This window comes from Lonchura striata, chromosome 4 (genome assembly GCF_046129695.1).
Source record: "Lonchura striata isolate bLonStr1 chromosome 4, bLonStr1.mat, whole genome shotgun sequence".
NCBI lineage: Eukaryota > Metazoa > Chordata > Aves > Passeriformes > Estrildidae > Lonchura > Lonchura striata.
In genome coordinates, this window is record NC_134606.1 from 25,917,842 (window position 1) to 25,935,153 (window position 17,312).

At 35.0% G+C, this 17,312-nt stretch overlaps 1 protein-coding gene across 5 annotated transcripts in view; it reads right to left on the reverse strand.

Annotated features, from left to right (window-relative positions):
* FRYL (FRY like transcription coactivator) overlaps positions 1–17,312 on the reverse strand; it is a 159,528-nt gene that overhangs the window by 5,827 nt on the left and 136,389 nt on the right. For all 5 annotated transcript variants that reach the window (XM_077782834.1, XM_077782833.1, XM_021527755.3 and 2 more), the window contains 6 exons: positions 16,564–16,734; positions 14,268–14,521; positions 11,922–12,129; positions 9,579–9,728; positions 7,152–7,250; positions 2,616–2,684 (listed from right to left, as the gene is read on the reverse strand). In XM_077782834.1, coding sequence (XP_077638960.1) covers positions 2,616–2,684; positions 7,152–7,250; positions 9,579–9,728; positions 11,922–12,129; positions 14,268–14,521; positions 16,564–16,734 — 951 coding nt within the window. The remainder of the gene's footprint in view (positions 1–2,615; positions 2,685–7,151; positions 7,251–9,578; positions 9,729–11,921; positions 12,130–14,267; positions 14,522–16,563; positions 16,735–17,312) is intronic.

The following is a 17,312-nucleotide window of genomic DNA, read 5'->3' on the forward strand; positions in this document are numbered from 1 at the left end:
CGTACTGATGGCACTTAGACATGAACAGTGGTCACAGCAAACCAAATCACAGAATATCCTGAGCTGGAAGTGACCCACAAGGATCACTGAAGTCCAGGTCCTGGCCCTGCACAGGACAACCCCATTGTAATCACACCATGTGCCTGAGAGCAAAAAAAAGGAATGTCAGTGGATGTCTGACTCCCAAGAGATGGAAGCAGCTGAGCTTTACTGAGCACATAGTTGTACGTGGTAAGTTATATACTATGTGCCTCCCAGGTTATAACATTGCATGATTTCGTTACACTGCATGCTTTTGTTCTGCACTCTGTGCTATTATATTATATACTCAGCACAATTACCATATTTCTGATACACAGAACACTGAAGACATAAAATCTTGAACTGCAGAAGTTAGCATGACTTCAATGAATCACTTTATTGAAGCACAGAGAATCAGACTTTGAGAAATGGCAGGGTTGACTATTTAATACTTTTAGTCATTACATTCCAGTGTTCTTAAAGCCAAGTCTCATTATTACTATAAACCATAATTAATCCCTTTCCCCCAAAACACTCCTTGATAGCTACCTTTTAAAAATTCAGGAGAGGTTTTCCTTTAAAAATGGCTTTGTACCGCTTCAGTGTCTTTCACACACATGCTTACTTGAGAAATAATCTGATTTTTCTACCTGCCTGTCCTGTAGAAACAGTCAAGCCAGAGTCCAGATGCATTCTTTCAGGCTTAGATGTACTAATAGCAAGAACTGAATAATTAGATTTACTTGCAAGTCTGCTGGCAATGCACAAGCTGGAACAGAATTAATCTTGCTATTCCTTAGATGTATGGACTACAGTGCCAAAAATTAGTAAGAAATTTTTTCTTTTTTTGTGTTAGTAAATGAAAAATATCTCTTTTCCTGAGAAAGACAACACTTACACATTTTTAGCATTAACTGGTTGCTCAGACTTAGCGGCCCACACTCTATTTACAAGGACTTCTGAAGAATTACCAGCATGCCACCCTTGCAGGGTGGATTAAAAACCAAAATAAAAACAAGTCCCCACAAATAATAATCAGTGTGATTGCTCTCAAATTCCTTTTCAGAGGCCATCTTCAAACCCTGCAGAAACAGGGAAGAATAGGCCAAACTGCCTTGCCAGAGAATCATGGATTATCTCTGTACAAGCTATCTGAAAACCTGCATGTTGCTTGTCTTCCATTTCTTAGTTTCCCCAGCTACATAGTAGGAACAGTAACATTTGTCTTTGTGGTAAGAATGGCTCTGTTCTAACAACTAAACGTTAGAACAATTTCTTGGTGTATGTAAACAAAATTATAAGTATGGACTGAAATACATAAATGCTGCTTTTTAATATATATATATAGCATTTACTGTATTTTAATAGTAAATGTTATCTATTTCTAAAGATATACCAGTCAGTATACAAAGATGTATACTTAGTGTAAAATACACTAAAGCATGCGTTCATAGGCAAAATAAAAGTCCTTGCAAATAGCAGTAAATTATTTTGCCGGTTTTGTATTACCTAAGCTTATTCACTTGATTTTTTAAAAAAATACGCAGCTTTACTGTAGTATTAAAATTAACATTATAGTACCACATTTTACTACTCTAAAAGTTCAGATACATTTTGTGATTGCATTAAAAACCCCCAAACATATATATATATATATATGAAGAACAGCAAAAGAAAACTGTGTAAAAGAAGAAATGGTCCAAAGATACAGTAAACATTTCTATTGGTAAAGACTACATTTTCAGCAGCAGAAACATGACAAAGTGCATCAATGAATGGTTCAACTGAATAAAAGAAGTAAAATTCCTTCTTTTTCAGCTTGGATTTGAGATTTTTGTCAAACTGTGATCGTGAAAAGGTAAGTTCATCTGCTACATGCAGTTCTTACATCTTTCACTGTCCCTACCACAGTGCTTCAGATGGCAGACTCCTTGTACCTACTGATGTCGAGTTTTGCCTTTGCTTTCTTTTTACTTTATCAATATTATGCAGTTACTCTATTTTTAAAAAAACCCAGTCCTAGTCCATTTTGGGAAAAGCTATCACTTTTAACAGCAATTAGTAATATTAAACATTGATAAGTGCCATGCAAATACATACAAAATACTCAACTAATATTAATGGTTACTTAACCTATTGTTAGATGGTATTTTGACATGTGTTTAATGAGCTTTTTGCTATACTGCTACTTTACTCCCTGTTACTTTTCACCCATATATTGGCTCCAGAAAGGTCTTATGCAGTTCTAACTTTGTGAGTAGGCAATGTATCTGAGCATATAACCAGAATTTTAATCTTTTTGCCTTCTAGAAACAGCAGCAGAAAAGCAGGCTTGCTGGTACACAGATGGTATCTAGTCTGCTTATCTACTGAGTGTTATTAAATCTAGAACCCAAGATGGATTGCCAGCTTTTATTAAGAAGACCCATTTTTATTGCCACTTCATGAAACTCTGAGTTTCCAAAAGATAGGATGATAACTGAAATGAAAAGCTTTTCATACATTTTTAATCTCTCTACAAATATTGGAATTTTTGTGCAATGAAGATGATTTTTAATCTCATATCCTGAGACTCACAAATGACATACACCTACCTGGGCATCTGTGTTAGTCCCATGAATACCATCATCAGTACCAAATGTCCTTTTGCAGTCTTCTAGCCACTGCAAAATAAATAAAAACAAGATTGAACATCTTCTGAAACAGCAAACTGAAGACGGTACTCTTTAAAACTGCTTATGTCACTTTGTCTAGTACATTCTTGGATAACATAAGAAATTGTGGTATGAAATCAATCGTTTACCAATGTTGTTTGCAGTGATGATATCCATTCTGATAGATCACTTTGTAACTTTTATTTCCTGTAGCCTTCATTACCCAAGATGGAGATAGTACACTTCAGCATAAATACTAACCCATTATTTAATTGATACTGTTAGAGGAAAATGTATGAGAGGGTGGAAGCAGAAATAGCCCTCTCTTTACTTTCTGCATAAGGCTTACACTAATGTGATTTGTCAGCCTTTAAAATATAGCACTAATTCACGTAAGAGAATAAGCCTGTTACATTTCTTGGGACTACTTGAGTAACAGAAGGAAAGAGAGCTTTCCTGTGTAAGTGCAGGTTTACAGGTTGGAGTGAAAAAACCCAAATTCTTCAGTGGGAGTTTAGCATCACCTCCAGTTCATACAAGCAAAGGAGATGAAGTATTCTTGCATTACACAATGCAAACCTGCAGGTTCCACTCAGGGCTAAATTTAACTTCACTTCCTATATCACACAATAAGTTTATTAATTTTAAAAAAGTAGAAAAAGTCGCTTTTTCTACTTTTAACCAACCATGCAAATATCTCAAAAAATAACCTCCATGTGTACTGGCATTCCCATTAATTTCTGTATTACTATAAAGCATTTATAGAATCGAGTATGTTCTTTTTGGACAATGCAACCTGATCACCCCATTGATAAATTTTTCTGTACAGTGTTAACAATTGCAAGCATGGTCATTACTGAGATAGGAATGCATCATGTTGAGATAAAATGCATAATATCATCTGAAATGAAGAATAGGCTCTATACGTCCAAGGAAGAATAATTTAGCATACTGCTTGTGTTTGGTATCTTGAATCTCAGAGGGAATCTTGGTGACCTTTTCCTAACCTTTGTCTGATGTAAGAAAAAGAAAAATGTGATTTCCCATCTGCTCAATTTAATAAAGGTTACTTAGTGAATTAACTAGGCCAGTGTGCTCATCAAGAGGAGAAATGGAATTCTCTGACCATTGCAGTGTCAGAGTCAATTAGTGATATGGATACCAACATCCACAGCAAATCTCATTTTTCTTTTTATCAGACAGCCTCCATCAGGAGCGACAAAATAGGTTTGCACTCCAACAAACAGCAGCAGCACTTGGGAAGCTAGTATTTCTTTTCACACACCACCCTTTTAAGATATTTTTTAAAATCTTAGAACCAGTCTGAATAAAGGGTGTGCCTACAGTACTGTGTGTATAAGCTTGCATTTTCTATTACATTTATTTGATTCAGTATCTTTGCCCCTAATACACACATGAAGTCTAAGCAGTCCCCTTGCAATAAAATAGAACTATAGCTCCAAAAAGGTGTCAAAATTAATTTGGTAAGAATTTTTACAGAATATATGTCCAGCATGGTAGAAAGAGCTTTTTTTTTCCCTTTGGGAATAGTGTGACAGAATAACCTTCTTTATGTGTTTGCTTTGTGTCAATTCATGTTTCCTCAATATATCTCCTAGAAAGTGTTGATGAAAGCATAACACAGGGAAGTCTGAGGTTAGTCTTGGTTATAGCTCAGGTTGGTCTGTCAGATTACACCCTAAACAGACATGCTAAACAGCCTATACTATAGGTACCTTTCTGTCTTATCTTGGTACATAGGTAACTGTTTCAAGCAACTGCAGCCCAAGCCTTTTACTTTTTCCATTTGATTCATGTGAATCCCTGTACACCACACAGCACTGAGAGTGACAAACATCATCTATTAGGATAAAGTTTAAACAACAGTTTTTCATTAAAGAAATTAACATACAGATTCTCTCAGTGGTTGATTCTAAAGGATACCAGATTAACATTAAAAATATGTTAATTTTTATTTATTTTATTATAGTAGCCGACCACTTAATTTGGTCATTTTTCTGTGTGTTTCTATGAAAAAAAACAAGGGTCTGCATAAAGCTGATTAAGTATTTTGGCTTAATACTTTCAGATTTAATAGGATACATAGCACAGCTGTGTATAGCAACAGAAATTCAGATTTGACTTGAGGAAGTGTTGTTCAGTCTTTCCCTATACTGTTTAAGAGGACAGAGTAAGAAAACAATAAAGCATATATTGAAGACATAGCTTAGAAGATTCTTAGTTTACATTTAAAATATAAACACCTTAGAAAAAGAGGGCCAACAGCTAAAGAAATACTTCTAAAATGTTCTAGGGAAGTAAATAATTTGAACAGTCACTACTTCTAAATTAACATGCTCAGTAAGCACTTAAGTAATGCCCTAAATTGTCTAAATGACGGGCTATCAAGAGTCAGAGATGACTGGTCAAAGCCAGAAGTTTCTTCCTTCTCAATACTGCTTATTTTTATTTATAAATGATTAAATAAAAATAAAACCCTGACAAAATGCTCTCCATTGTTTCAGAAGAATTCCTTTAACCCTGTGAACCTTCTTCCTGCTCCAGTCACTCAAATATCTCTGTCAGAAGACAGGCTGACCATAGAAACATGTTACTAGACTCCCTTTTTGACAGAAAAAACAATTCCTTCACTATGATATAATGACAGAGGCCATCAAACTGATACTTGTGTTTGTTTACCTAGTAAAATAAAATACAAAGGAGTTCTTAATATCCAGCATGGATTATATCAATATGAAATGTAGCAGTGCAAAATTAGATAACAATACCTTTAGTGAAAGGGATGTAACTTTAATTTGTTATACTTTGACAAATCAACAAAAAATTACCATTGATTACTGCTGTGATAAACTAGGCTAAATGGAGAGTAAAATTCCTCCATGTTTGGATATTCATCATTCTAATTATACACACACATGGGTCCCTTTTAACCCTGTCACAAATCCTCCTGTCTAACGATAGGGAAATCAGTTACACCCTCTGTGCCTCAGGGCTGCTCTCTAAAAGGAGGAATGAAATACATTGTGCCCTCATAGGAGTGCTGAGAGAATTATGCATTAAAGATTGCCAGACATGAAATATTACATCGAGTAAAATTATCTTAGTCATTAGATGAGCACTTGTTTCTGATTAAGCCTACATGGCAAAATGTAGCTAATTATATTAGATCAAAAAAATTGTTATTACCACAGAGAAGGGCAAATAAATGCAGCAACTCTAGCAGAAATGCAGGCCTGGATCCTGACAAGAGTTTATCTACATTAACAGTGCTCTGTGGCATACTTTATCATTGGTTTCAAGGAAACCACATTTCTTGTTTGATCCTTTCCACAAAAAAGTGCATGTCTGGTCTATTCAACAGATGAGCTGTCAGCAATCTTTGCAAGGTAAAGGCCATAATTTCCTAATAAACCCAGCATGATCAACATGGAGCCACTTGTGCTGCAAAATATCTGCCAGAGCATCATGGCTTGAATTCTGGTTCTGTTTTGCATCACTCAGACTTGCCTATAATGCCATTGTCACAGCCTCGCAGGCTGCTGAGATCAGTAAAATTCAGTATGTTCAACTGTAGATTCATGTTTTCTTTTGGCTCTTGAAATACAAATCTTATCTGTGACAGTTTTCTGAAGTTAGTATCTTACTTTCTGAGCTTTGCACATAGGTTCACATAACCAAATATACAGACCCTCGCTACAGAAATTTTCTCAGTTTCTTCTAAACTGCATTTCTTTGGAAAAAGGATATAACCACTAATATATACCTTGAAAAATGAACTGCATTATTCTAAGTAACACATAAACATCATCCTCAATGAGATCCAGCTGTAAGACGGGCCCTAAATTTGTGTCTCTGTGTGACATAGCTGTATAACCCCCATTACATGTCAGTGAAGATTCAGTCACCAAAAAGAAGTCTAAAGAATTATTCAGCTAAACAAGTCAGTATCTGTATTAGGATAAATGCATTGATTTCTTGATTCCTTTTAATATATAGACTTGATCCTTAAATACTATGGGTGTTAATGCACTCAGCATTCTAGAAAGATAGTTATTTGTAAATGTCTTAATCTGGAGGTGAATCCCCAGTCTAATAAGCAGAACATAAATTTAAAACCCCATTATTTACTGATATTCATGTTAGAAATACTTGAATATTTTAAAATTAGGAATTTTAGGAATTTAGTGGATTTGTGCAGTGTTATATATTAAAAATCAGCTTCAGAAATAGGTGCAACAAAAATTAATCACACATAAGAAAAAATCCTTCAGGTTCAGGTTATACACATAGAATAACAGTAAGAAAAGGAAACAGGATTTTATTTCAGAAGTGTTTTTCCACACTTTTCCTTTCCCACACATTTCCTTTAGATGACTTTGATGAGAGATAAGGACCTGCAATATTTTTTTGATGAGTAAGTTCTAATATTTTTGTTTTGAGATATAAGAGACTCACCTGTTCTGCTGCCTCTCTTTTGACGTTATAGGTATCCAAGTGTTCCTGGAGCTCTAAAACACTGAACTTCAGTGTTTCTAGCAGGCCACAAGACAGTAGCTGGAAGATAAAAGCAATCTAACTCTGTAGTCATGTAACATCTGACTATAATGCATACAGTCTAATATCTAAATTACATAATAGAGAATCCCACGTTCACATTTGGAAAAACAAATTAGAATTAGCTGGGCATGTAATTTTTGACACCTTTGAGTAAGTGAATTAACACATGTAGCTCTATCATTTAAATCAGTGAACCACACTTTTAATTCCAAAATAAGAAGAGCAGTACCTAGTTAACATGTGAAAGAGAGATTTCAAAGCAATTTTTAGATCTTTCATAATGAAGAATACTATTTGGTACACACATACCACTAGTGTAAATAGAACAGCCTGCTGAAGGAAGGAAAGGTAATGCTGCTGGATTGCTCCTGTAGCAACCTAATGAGTATCCACTGAGGGTTACTTGCCCTTCTCAATATACAAACCATGCTACCAGAAAAGCTTCTGCAGTCTGTAATAAAGAGGACTTTGTCAAAGCAGGAACCACTAGGATATTAAAAAAAATTTCTACTATTAATGACTGCCTCTTTTAACATGGTTTCAGAATCTCTTTCTCCTTCAGGGACTGCTACTTCAGCTTTCTTCCACACCATTCCTCTCTGTATTTTATTTTCACTTAGTTTTTTAATTAGTCCTTCTCCTGACACTTCCTGTAAGAAACATCTCTAACATGATGTTTCCTCCCTCACACTAGTCAGTCCTTGCACACAATAAGAGCTCCATACTTTTATCAGTGAGAATTAATCTGACAAGCAGGTTAATTTCATTTTAATTATTTGGAAAGATTTATTTATACAGTATTTGTCAATGTAACAACCCTAATGTGTGTATGTCCATGTATACATGCAAATATTTGTGTGCTATATTTATTTATATCCTTTTAATGTTTGTCTTTATATAGATTTGGTTTTTATTTTAAAATACACACGGTGTTTTAGTTAGACACTAGTGTAACTTTTCTTAAGGCTTCTTACCTTAAAAAATTTTTTTTTGTAAATTTTTACTGCTTTTAAAGTGGCATAAGTAAAACCAAAAAACATTGCAGGTGGTTTCCTTGAAATGCACTATCTGTATCATGCTTTTTTCATTCTCATATTCTTAAGTGAGACCTTAAGAAAGAGTTGCCCCTTAGTACCAAGGGGAAAAAAGCAGGTCAGGAGAAGTGTCTCACACTGGGCATCAAGGCCAAAGATCCATCGACCTCAGCCGTGCAGCTGACAATGTCTAATGGCAGTTGTTTAAGGAAGGGCAAACGTGGTGATCCACCTGCCCCAGAGTGCTTTCTTAGCCTCTGACAACACGTTGTTCTGCATATTTAAAGGATCTGTCCAGGGCTACTTCTTCAATGAATTTCTTTAGTGGCTTTTTGAAAACATGAACAGACACCAACCGAAGTGACAGTATTTCACAGTTTGATTATGTATCACATGAAGGACCTTGGCTCTGTATGTTTTGAAAGTCACTGGTAGCTTAATTTGATCACCCTTAAAATCAATTAAGATGAAAAGCAAATAATTTCTATCTTATCCATGATAAGACATCAATGGACAGATTTATCTTCTAAAGGGCTAAAAATCCTAGCCTACATACTCATATCTTACATGTACATATTTCACCATTCTTGTGATCTATCTTTAATTTTTTCCAGTGCTACTACCTTTGCTCTGAGAGCAAGGGACCAAAACTACCCCCAGCATTCAGGATGTAGGTATACTGGGAATATGTACATTAACTCAGTGATATTTCCTGCTTCGCTGTCTCTCTCTTCTTGATAATTCTAGTACAGTTTTTTTTGACTGCTGCTAAACACTGAGCTGACTTCTTGGATTAGTATCTATTATAATCAGGATTTCAACTTACATGACAACAAATAATTCAAAGTCTCCTTGTATATTTGCAGCAAGAATGTTCTTCTCATGCATGACTGAATATATACATGAAACAATATAACAGAAAAAGGCAAAGTTGCTGCTAGATAAGTAGTTTTCCTTTTTCTTACTTGTGCAGAGAACATAGAATAAATATGAACAGGCAGGAAAGGTAAAAAGTAGTAAGGGAATTAAAGTGATACCTACTATCAGTAAGTTTCCATACTGTTCACTGTTACAGCTGGAGCCTATTTTTTAAGAAATGCATTTCTCACTGGTGGTTTCCAGTGTTTATGACACATAGGGGCCACTTAAAATCTTAATTCCCTTCTGATTTCAGAGTTCCTTTTTCCACATATTAAAACATTGTTTGATAATTTACATGAAATGTTTGAGCAGACAGATATTGCAACATGCAAGTTTGAGATTCTTAAATGTGCAAGTTTGAGATTCTTACCGTTTCTGCATCCACAAAGACAGTTGGACACTCTGAACACAACATCATCACTTCCAGAGAACTCTTAAACTTTGTTCCAATGCGCTGTAGACTTTCACCAAGAAAGCTGACTGAATCATTTGTTATAGATACAAACTTTCTTTGTATGGTCTAGAAGTCAAATCAGAAAAACATTTATCTTGTGTTGTTTTTTTCTACTCTTCTTTTTAGGTAAGAGTTTCAGAGCAAATTTCTATCCTGAAAAGTTTCCATCACATTATATTTTTTCATTAGAAAAACTAATATGCAATTTTATCTGAATAGTTATGTAAAATCAGCTCTAGAAAATGCAGTAAATCAATAAAACCAGCCGGTATCTATAGAGATAAGTACTCCTTTCATATCTAGGCTTCTAGCCTCAGTATAGGTAGATGACTATTTGCCTTTACACAGTACAGATCAATTTGTTTTCAAGTGTTTGTGTTGCAGAAATATAGTTTTATGAGTCAGTATGCGACCTGCGTAGCACAATCTGTGTCCAAAACTGCCACCTGCAGGGTTTCTACCTTCTTCAAAAATCAGTCCTGAGTTTATCATGTTTGATTATGCAGACTGTCAGCTTAGCCTAATGTAACACTGCACTCTGCTATGTACTATTTCATTAATCCTGGAAGTTACATGTAGAATAAAACTATATAAAGATTATACAGACAGATGCAAACTTAAGCACAGGAAGAAGGAGTCAAAAGGCAAAATGGAAAGATCCAGTCAAACAAGGCTTCCCAAATATCACTTGATCATGTTAGCCTTTCTCTGTACCCAGTAACAACTTCTCAGGAACATATTTTTCTCATGCTTGAACACTTTGCTATTTTGCAGAGTATCCAACTTTCCAGCTGTTAAGCCAAGTTTCATCCTTCTTCCTTAGCTCCCTTGTTAATGAACACAAGAGAATATGAGCTCTTGTTTTACCACTTCCAGGAAATGAATGAATGTGTGGAAACCAACTGCAGCCAAGCTTTGGTGTAATACAGACAAGCCAAATCCCTGATGTCTAGATGAAGCAAAAAGACAAAAATCTACAACCTGTAATAGAAATTGCATGGCACTGTGGCCATGAAATTAGTTAAATTAAAATGGATAATGGGCATTGTCGTCCTGTTCTTCTAAAGGTTTTAAAGTTCTCTTAAAAGAAGTTTTCTATGCCTCCTGATGTTTACATATTTCTACTGGAGTTTCTTACACACTGTTCATGTAAATAATGATTGTTTTGTATTCTTCTTTGCAGGAGGAGAGAATTGATGGACCGTTGGTTTGGCCAGTGTGGTTGGAGAGGTGGCAATTTCATCCTCCAATCCACTATGACTTTTGGAATTCTATATATTGCGAGATCAGAAATAAAATTTGTTCCTTTTGTTCTTTTGCATCTTAGAGTGAGTTATTTCGTGTTGTAGTGTGACAGGGTATAGATGTGCAAACAAATTATTCCATGGGAAAGGCAGAATATGAATCATTCACATCTAAGTTACTGCCCATACATTGGACTAAATATGTGCTAGTGTGGGTCTTTCACTGAGAAATTTATTATGATATGCCAAACAGCAAGCAAAAGTAATATTAGAGATACAAGGAAGGGCTGGAGCCATAAAGCCTTGCCCTGAATATTCTCTTAGCTCATTTGGCACATTGCCTGTACATAAAATGAATTAATTATACTTATTCTACCCCATAGGAATTTGCAAAGAAGCTTTACTTTTAAAATGTAAAATCTCATCCCCTACATATAGGGAGAAGGGAGCCAGAAAAATTAAACCATAGGCATTTTGTGTTGGATAGCAGATCTATGAGGTAAATATAGCTCTAGTGATCTCCTGGTGTTTCAATTACTTCTCTGCAGAAAGAAACCTTTTTCTCTCAAGACAGATGCAAGATAAATTCATTAATGTTTGTCATGCTGCGATCCCATAATAATGACTCCCACAAAGAAACCAGGAGAAAGACATTAATTCTGTAATCATTACAAAACCTGGGTGATGTTCAGAAAAAAAAAGAAGGGACACAGCCTGAACTAAGAGCTTACAAAAAACACTGAACTAATTTTTTTGAGTTTTTCCTCAATTTTTGTTTATTTCCTGAGCAGGTTCATTCCTAGGCAATGAATACAGCAGATATCCTATGGAAAAATGGAGTACGACAATGTAACATTACTTCAGCAGTATGTTTTTCTGGTCTGCTTTTGATTTGTTTTCTAAAGCTTCTTGCAACCATAATCTTGTGGCTTTTGAAGTTTCAAGGGAAAGAATAGTTTTAGAAGTAGGAGGAAAGGATTTCAGATGAGCAATCATACACAGAGAATTCACTGACCTGAAACAATCTTGAGAAGACATGAAATGTATAGACAGCACAAGATCCATCTGTGTCTGACAGCATCTGATTGACGTGGCAGCGCCAGGCTTGCTCTTCATCATCATATGCCACTGGCTGGAAAGCTGCCAATATGGCAGAAAGAAATGGAGAAGGAGGAGGGGAAGTTTGCACTTCTGGGAAACCATCCTGTTCTTCTTCATCTTGGCTACAAACAATAAATAACAGAAATTACCTCCTCAGCAAACATTTTAGGGACAAAATCACCTTCATTTTGGCAAGAAGGAAAAAAATAAGAATTTTGGATTCAGAACAGCATTTTGTAAAATAAATAACAGATCAACTAAGGTATCTGTGAGCCAAGAAAAGAGTAAACAATCAAAAACTTTTGCTGTAATATATTAAAAATTGCTTATATTCTCCAAAATTTACTACCATGTGTCAGTTCTACACAGAACTACAGAAAGCTATCTGAAGATTATATATATAGGGCTTCCTGGAGATTATATATGGGTGTATATATATATATATATATATATATATATATATATATATATATATATAGCACTATATATGGATGCCACTTAGAAACAGGCATTTTTTCCTTAAAATTCTTAAAGGTTATTAACATCCCATTGTTCAAATTTTTATTGATCTGAACAGATGGTCCACCAATATCTGCAACAAGTTTTAGCCTTCTTAAGGGAAGCACAAGAGCTCATTTAGCAATGTAATAGTGCTTTATAACTGTCTAAAGTAACATAAGCAAATGGAGATAGATCAAAACACTTTCATTTTATGGGCAATCAGTTTAATGGGCCTTTGTTCACAGAACAGTCTGCTGTCATACTGTCCATTAGGCAACAAACATCCAATAAAAATATCAAACAATAAATTAATTCATGCTACTACTTCCAATCATTAAAATAAGGATTAACCTAAAATATTCTGTATACAAGGGATGATACATTTTGACATTTCTTGCTGTATAACTGTATGCAGGCAGCACATATATGTGTAGGAGGATTCCAGGTATACAGACAGTTCATTAAAATAATATTTTAAATCACATACAGTGTTTCTTTATGACAACTGCCTCATCCACAGCAGCACTTAAACAAGATTTAAACATGTCTTAAACAAGAAGTATGGGTGCTGGTTCTAGATACCTTCATTTTAGTATCACAAAGCTCAAAAGCTAAGACAAATCCCATCTGATTATCATCCGTAAACAAAGCTTCAAAAAAGATTTTAGATATTTCCCAACTAGTGTACCAATGCTATCACCTCTGTCACTCTTCAGAGCTGTGGGGTTTTTCATTTTCTTGCTTAGTGTAAATAAAATAAAACCTGGAGGGATTGTTCAGTTGCAAATGAGGAACTAAGCTGCTCTTAACTGGTACCCAGCCTTGAAGTCTCACAAGGCATATGCAGTAGGTGACCTATGGGATCACAAAAGTCAAGTTTCTCTCTCCCAGTAAAACCTTCTCAACCAACTTCTATCTCCTGTTGTGTTCTTTTCTGAAAAACCCTCCTTAACAGATCTCACTGAAAGAATAAATGTCAAGCCTGTGTTCCTATATATACACCAAGTCTCTCTATTATTCAATCTAAACTTCTGAACAAATTTTAAATATGAAGAAGCCTATGATCTATTTGGAATTTTTTAATTTTGGTTTGGTTTGTGGGTTTTATTTGTTTGCTTGGGGTTTCTTGTTCCTTTTCCTTCCTTCTTAGACTGTTACTTCCAGGAGACTAAAGAGTTTCACTTTAAATATGACTCAACTAACTAGGACTAACTTTATTTTTTCCTCTCATAGTTATTTCGGCTCTCCATATGAAATGAAAAAAATATTATTTTACTGTAAAATGTATTAGAAATATACAGGAAATTTATGAACCTTAATAATGAAAATAACCCTTGAGCAGATTCAAAGACAAACTGACCTGACTTCTACAGGAGCTTTGATTAGAAAAAAAAATTTAACATTTTTTCCCTTTTTTTTCCTGTCTTTGGGTGCCAAGAGCTTTTCTCTGTTATACTGTTTGTAGATGATTTTTCAAATTTCTGTCCTACTGATGGTGAAGAAATGTGCCAATTTCTTTTATTCAAGAATTCTCATATTTTCCTGCACAACTGCCTTCCTTGTGCCAGAAACAATTACTGAAAAAAATAGAGTTGCTGTAACAAGCAAAGCTGATCAACCATTATTTCAGATATGCAAACTATTGTTTTAGATTTTTGTATTATGGGATTAATGGAAATCTCCATAGCACAGAAAAGCATATTTGATAATGCACTGATAACATGTAATTTCTGTTACTTATAATCAGTATTAATCTTACCTAGACAAACCAGAGAAGTCAGCTTCTTCTTCTTCACATCTCTCATCTAGCTCTTTCAAAGCAAGAGTGACATCCTCTTCACAGACAGATTCAGAATAGCTTTCAGGAGCTGCTGCCTCTACCAGTTCTGGGGTCTCTTCCAGCTCCAGAGATTCGTGACAGACCAGACAGTCTTGCTGCTCATGTAGTAGGTACGAGCCAGTGTCTTCACTAGCAGTGCTAACCTGTTCATCCCTCACTGCTGAACTGCCTTCCTGTGGATCACACATCCTCTCATTATTACTACTGTCAGGGCCTCTGTATTCTTACCAGTTTTTATTATGGTAAACTAACAGTTATAAAAGATTATTTACAAATACTTACTTTAACTATTCAGGTCTTTGGCTCGTTCACACAATTTTACTTGGGCAAAGACAGGCAGTCTATTTGTAATGTTTATAACTTCTGGTAAACAATATCCTAGAATGTGACTTATGTAGAGCAAATACAATTTCCCAAATACATTTAATTAAAACTGTTAGAGAATGCTGACAGAAAAATATGCAAACAGTCTCAAACTTAGTGAGATCAAACAAACCAAAGACTTTAATGTTTTGCTTTTCTAGGTAAGAATTAAAATGACTGCCTCATGCTTGCCTTTGGAGTCTAGAACAAGTACCAGAATACTTCTCCTTTTCATTCTCCATTTTAATAAATTTCTAAAGCATAACTACTTAGCAACAGTGTAATAAATAAACAGTGGAAAATAGACATTCCACTGTTTTTATTATTTTGTCATTACTACCAATATGGGCATCTTTAAGGGTTTTATCCTGAATCTCTAAATGTAGGCTTTCATTAATGGGCAATTACAGAGAGAGGATAATTAAACTCAGGTAGGTAATATTAAAACAACCCTTTCTCCCTTCCTCCATTAACATTATTATATTCATTAACATCACTATATTGAACAGATAGATTAATTAAGATTCAGTTAATTTATGATGAATTTATTTATGATGAATTAATTTGAAACCTTTATATTGGATTTCTCTGTGGAATAAAAATAACACTTGCTATTTCCTCAAGAAATTACCACATATTTTCATTCTTAGTATGGTGGTCTTTCTCTACTGGCATATCCAAAACTGGTCAAAAAACCTTTGGACAGCCTCTAAGCATACACATAATTTCATGGTTTTCAGCAGTTGAAACAGAACCTCTGACAGATTAAATGACTGTATACATATTAGAAAAGACAATTCAGCTTTAAACAGAACCGTATTATTTTCTTTCAAGTGATCCTTACCAAATCTCACTTTGACTATGGTACTCCCCAATGTGACATTGCTGCCATTTGACACAGCTAGTGACTTCACTTCTTATGCCTCTTTTGTTAAAGTAAAATCTGGATTTTTATTTTTTTTTTTTCACAGAACAGTCATTTTGTCCTACCGAGCAGCTGAGGCACATGGGAATGCAGGAAACTTTTACAAAACCTCAACAAAAAACTCTGGGTTGAACCAATGGTCCATCACTGGTTAGTCAAATACACATAGGAATGGCTTAATTTTCTGGAATACTCAATAAAACTGCATGCATAGTTAAAGATGAGATTAGCTAACATTATGCAAATAAAAATCCACCTAAACCAAGCCACTTGGAGAAAAGTTGTAGCAGATGACAGTTTGTCTAAAATTAGGGGTGTCTTTTTAAATTTTAAATTATTCAAATGTTTGAAAACACAATAAACTGAAGTACTCACAGATTTGCAGGCAGCCATTAGCTTGAAATCTGTCTCAGTCCACATGGGCCTTTCCAAAAAAGTATACCACTAGCATCTGTAGTCCTTACTAAAGGATCATTTAATGGAACCAACTGCTAACACAGCTGGCCTGAGGTTTTATTCCCATATAGCACCAATCACAACCCAAAGAAAGCAAAAAAGAAACCAAAAAGGGGAGGACGGGGAGAGGGAAATAAAAAAGCATTGGAAAGAAAATGTCGCTCAAGAAGGATTTCAACCATATCAAGTAAAAGCATTTTTAATATTAGCCTGTTTCATTCTGCACCATGAAATGATCATGATCAGCCCTTCAAGAATATTTTTAACCTGTGGTAAGTTCCCTCAGTCCATCCAAGAAGTCTCCATGCTGAAGAAACATTTTGTAGGAACATGCCAACAGGTTAGAAATATTAAAAGCAAATCAACTAATCAGTGTAACAGATGAAAATTCAGTTGAAAAGAAAGCCAAAGTTGCTACTAAAACTAGAAGGAGCTCAAATCAGTCATGCACCAGCCCACATTTCTCCCCACCTCAGGCAGCTGGTTGCTAGAGTTATCTAGAGAAGAAGCCTCCAAACTTGGGGTCTCAGGTCTGATTTGAAGCACCTCTTCTGTTCCCACACTGCTTGTGGAATCTTGAGACTGAAGTGATAAACCAGCATGATCTGACACTGTTTCATCTATGGCAGAATCACTGATTAACTAAGACAGAAAAGAAAGAAACAAATTTTTTTCAAAGGAAACACAAACTGCAGGTAAAGAATGCATTAGTTTTGAAATAGGTTGTTTCAGTGTTGTTAGCTATTTGAGTTTATTCACCTATGATGAATTTCACAACTTTTCACTAGAACTATTACAAAACATCACATGCATTTCTGTAACATTTCACTTTGAAAAAAAGCTTTTCCTTTAAGGAAAATTATTTTCTTTATAGTTTTAGGTCTTTTTGCTGGACTGAAACCATTGAAAAGAGCATTTTGTTGGGAACAACATTAATACAAGCTTTGCCTAAAGTCTGAAAAGCAACATATACATCAAGCTGCTCTCCATCAAGTCAACTTTTTCCTAATTTTATTTATGTAAAGCAGAGAGACTTCTGAATGGCCAGCATTATTGATTTTTCGAAGTTATATGTACACAGGCTTCAAAATCCATAATTAGTTTTGCAATTTCTGTGCTAAAACACGACTTAAACCCCTATATGACAATTTAATACTCTTGGTATTACTTAGCATTTGGGACATTTTTTTCATCTAGAAATCCACAAAGATATGCACTTT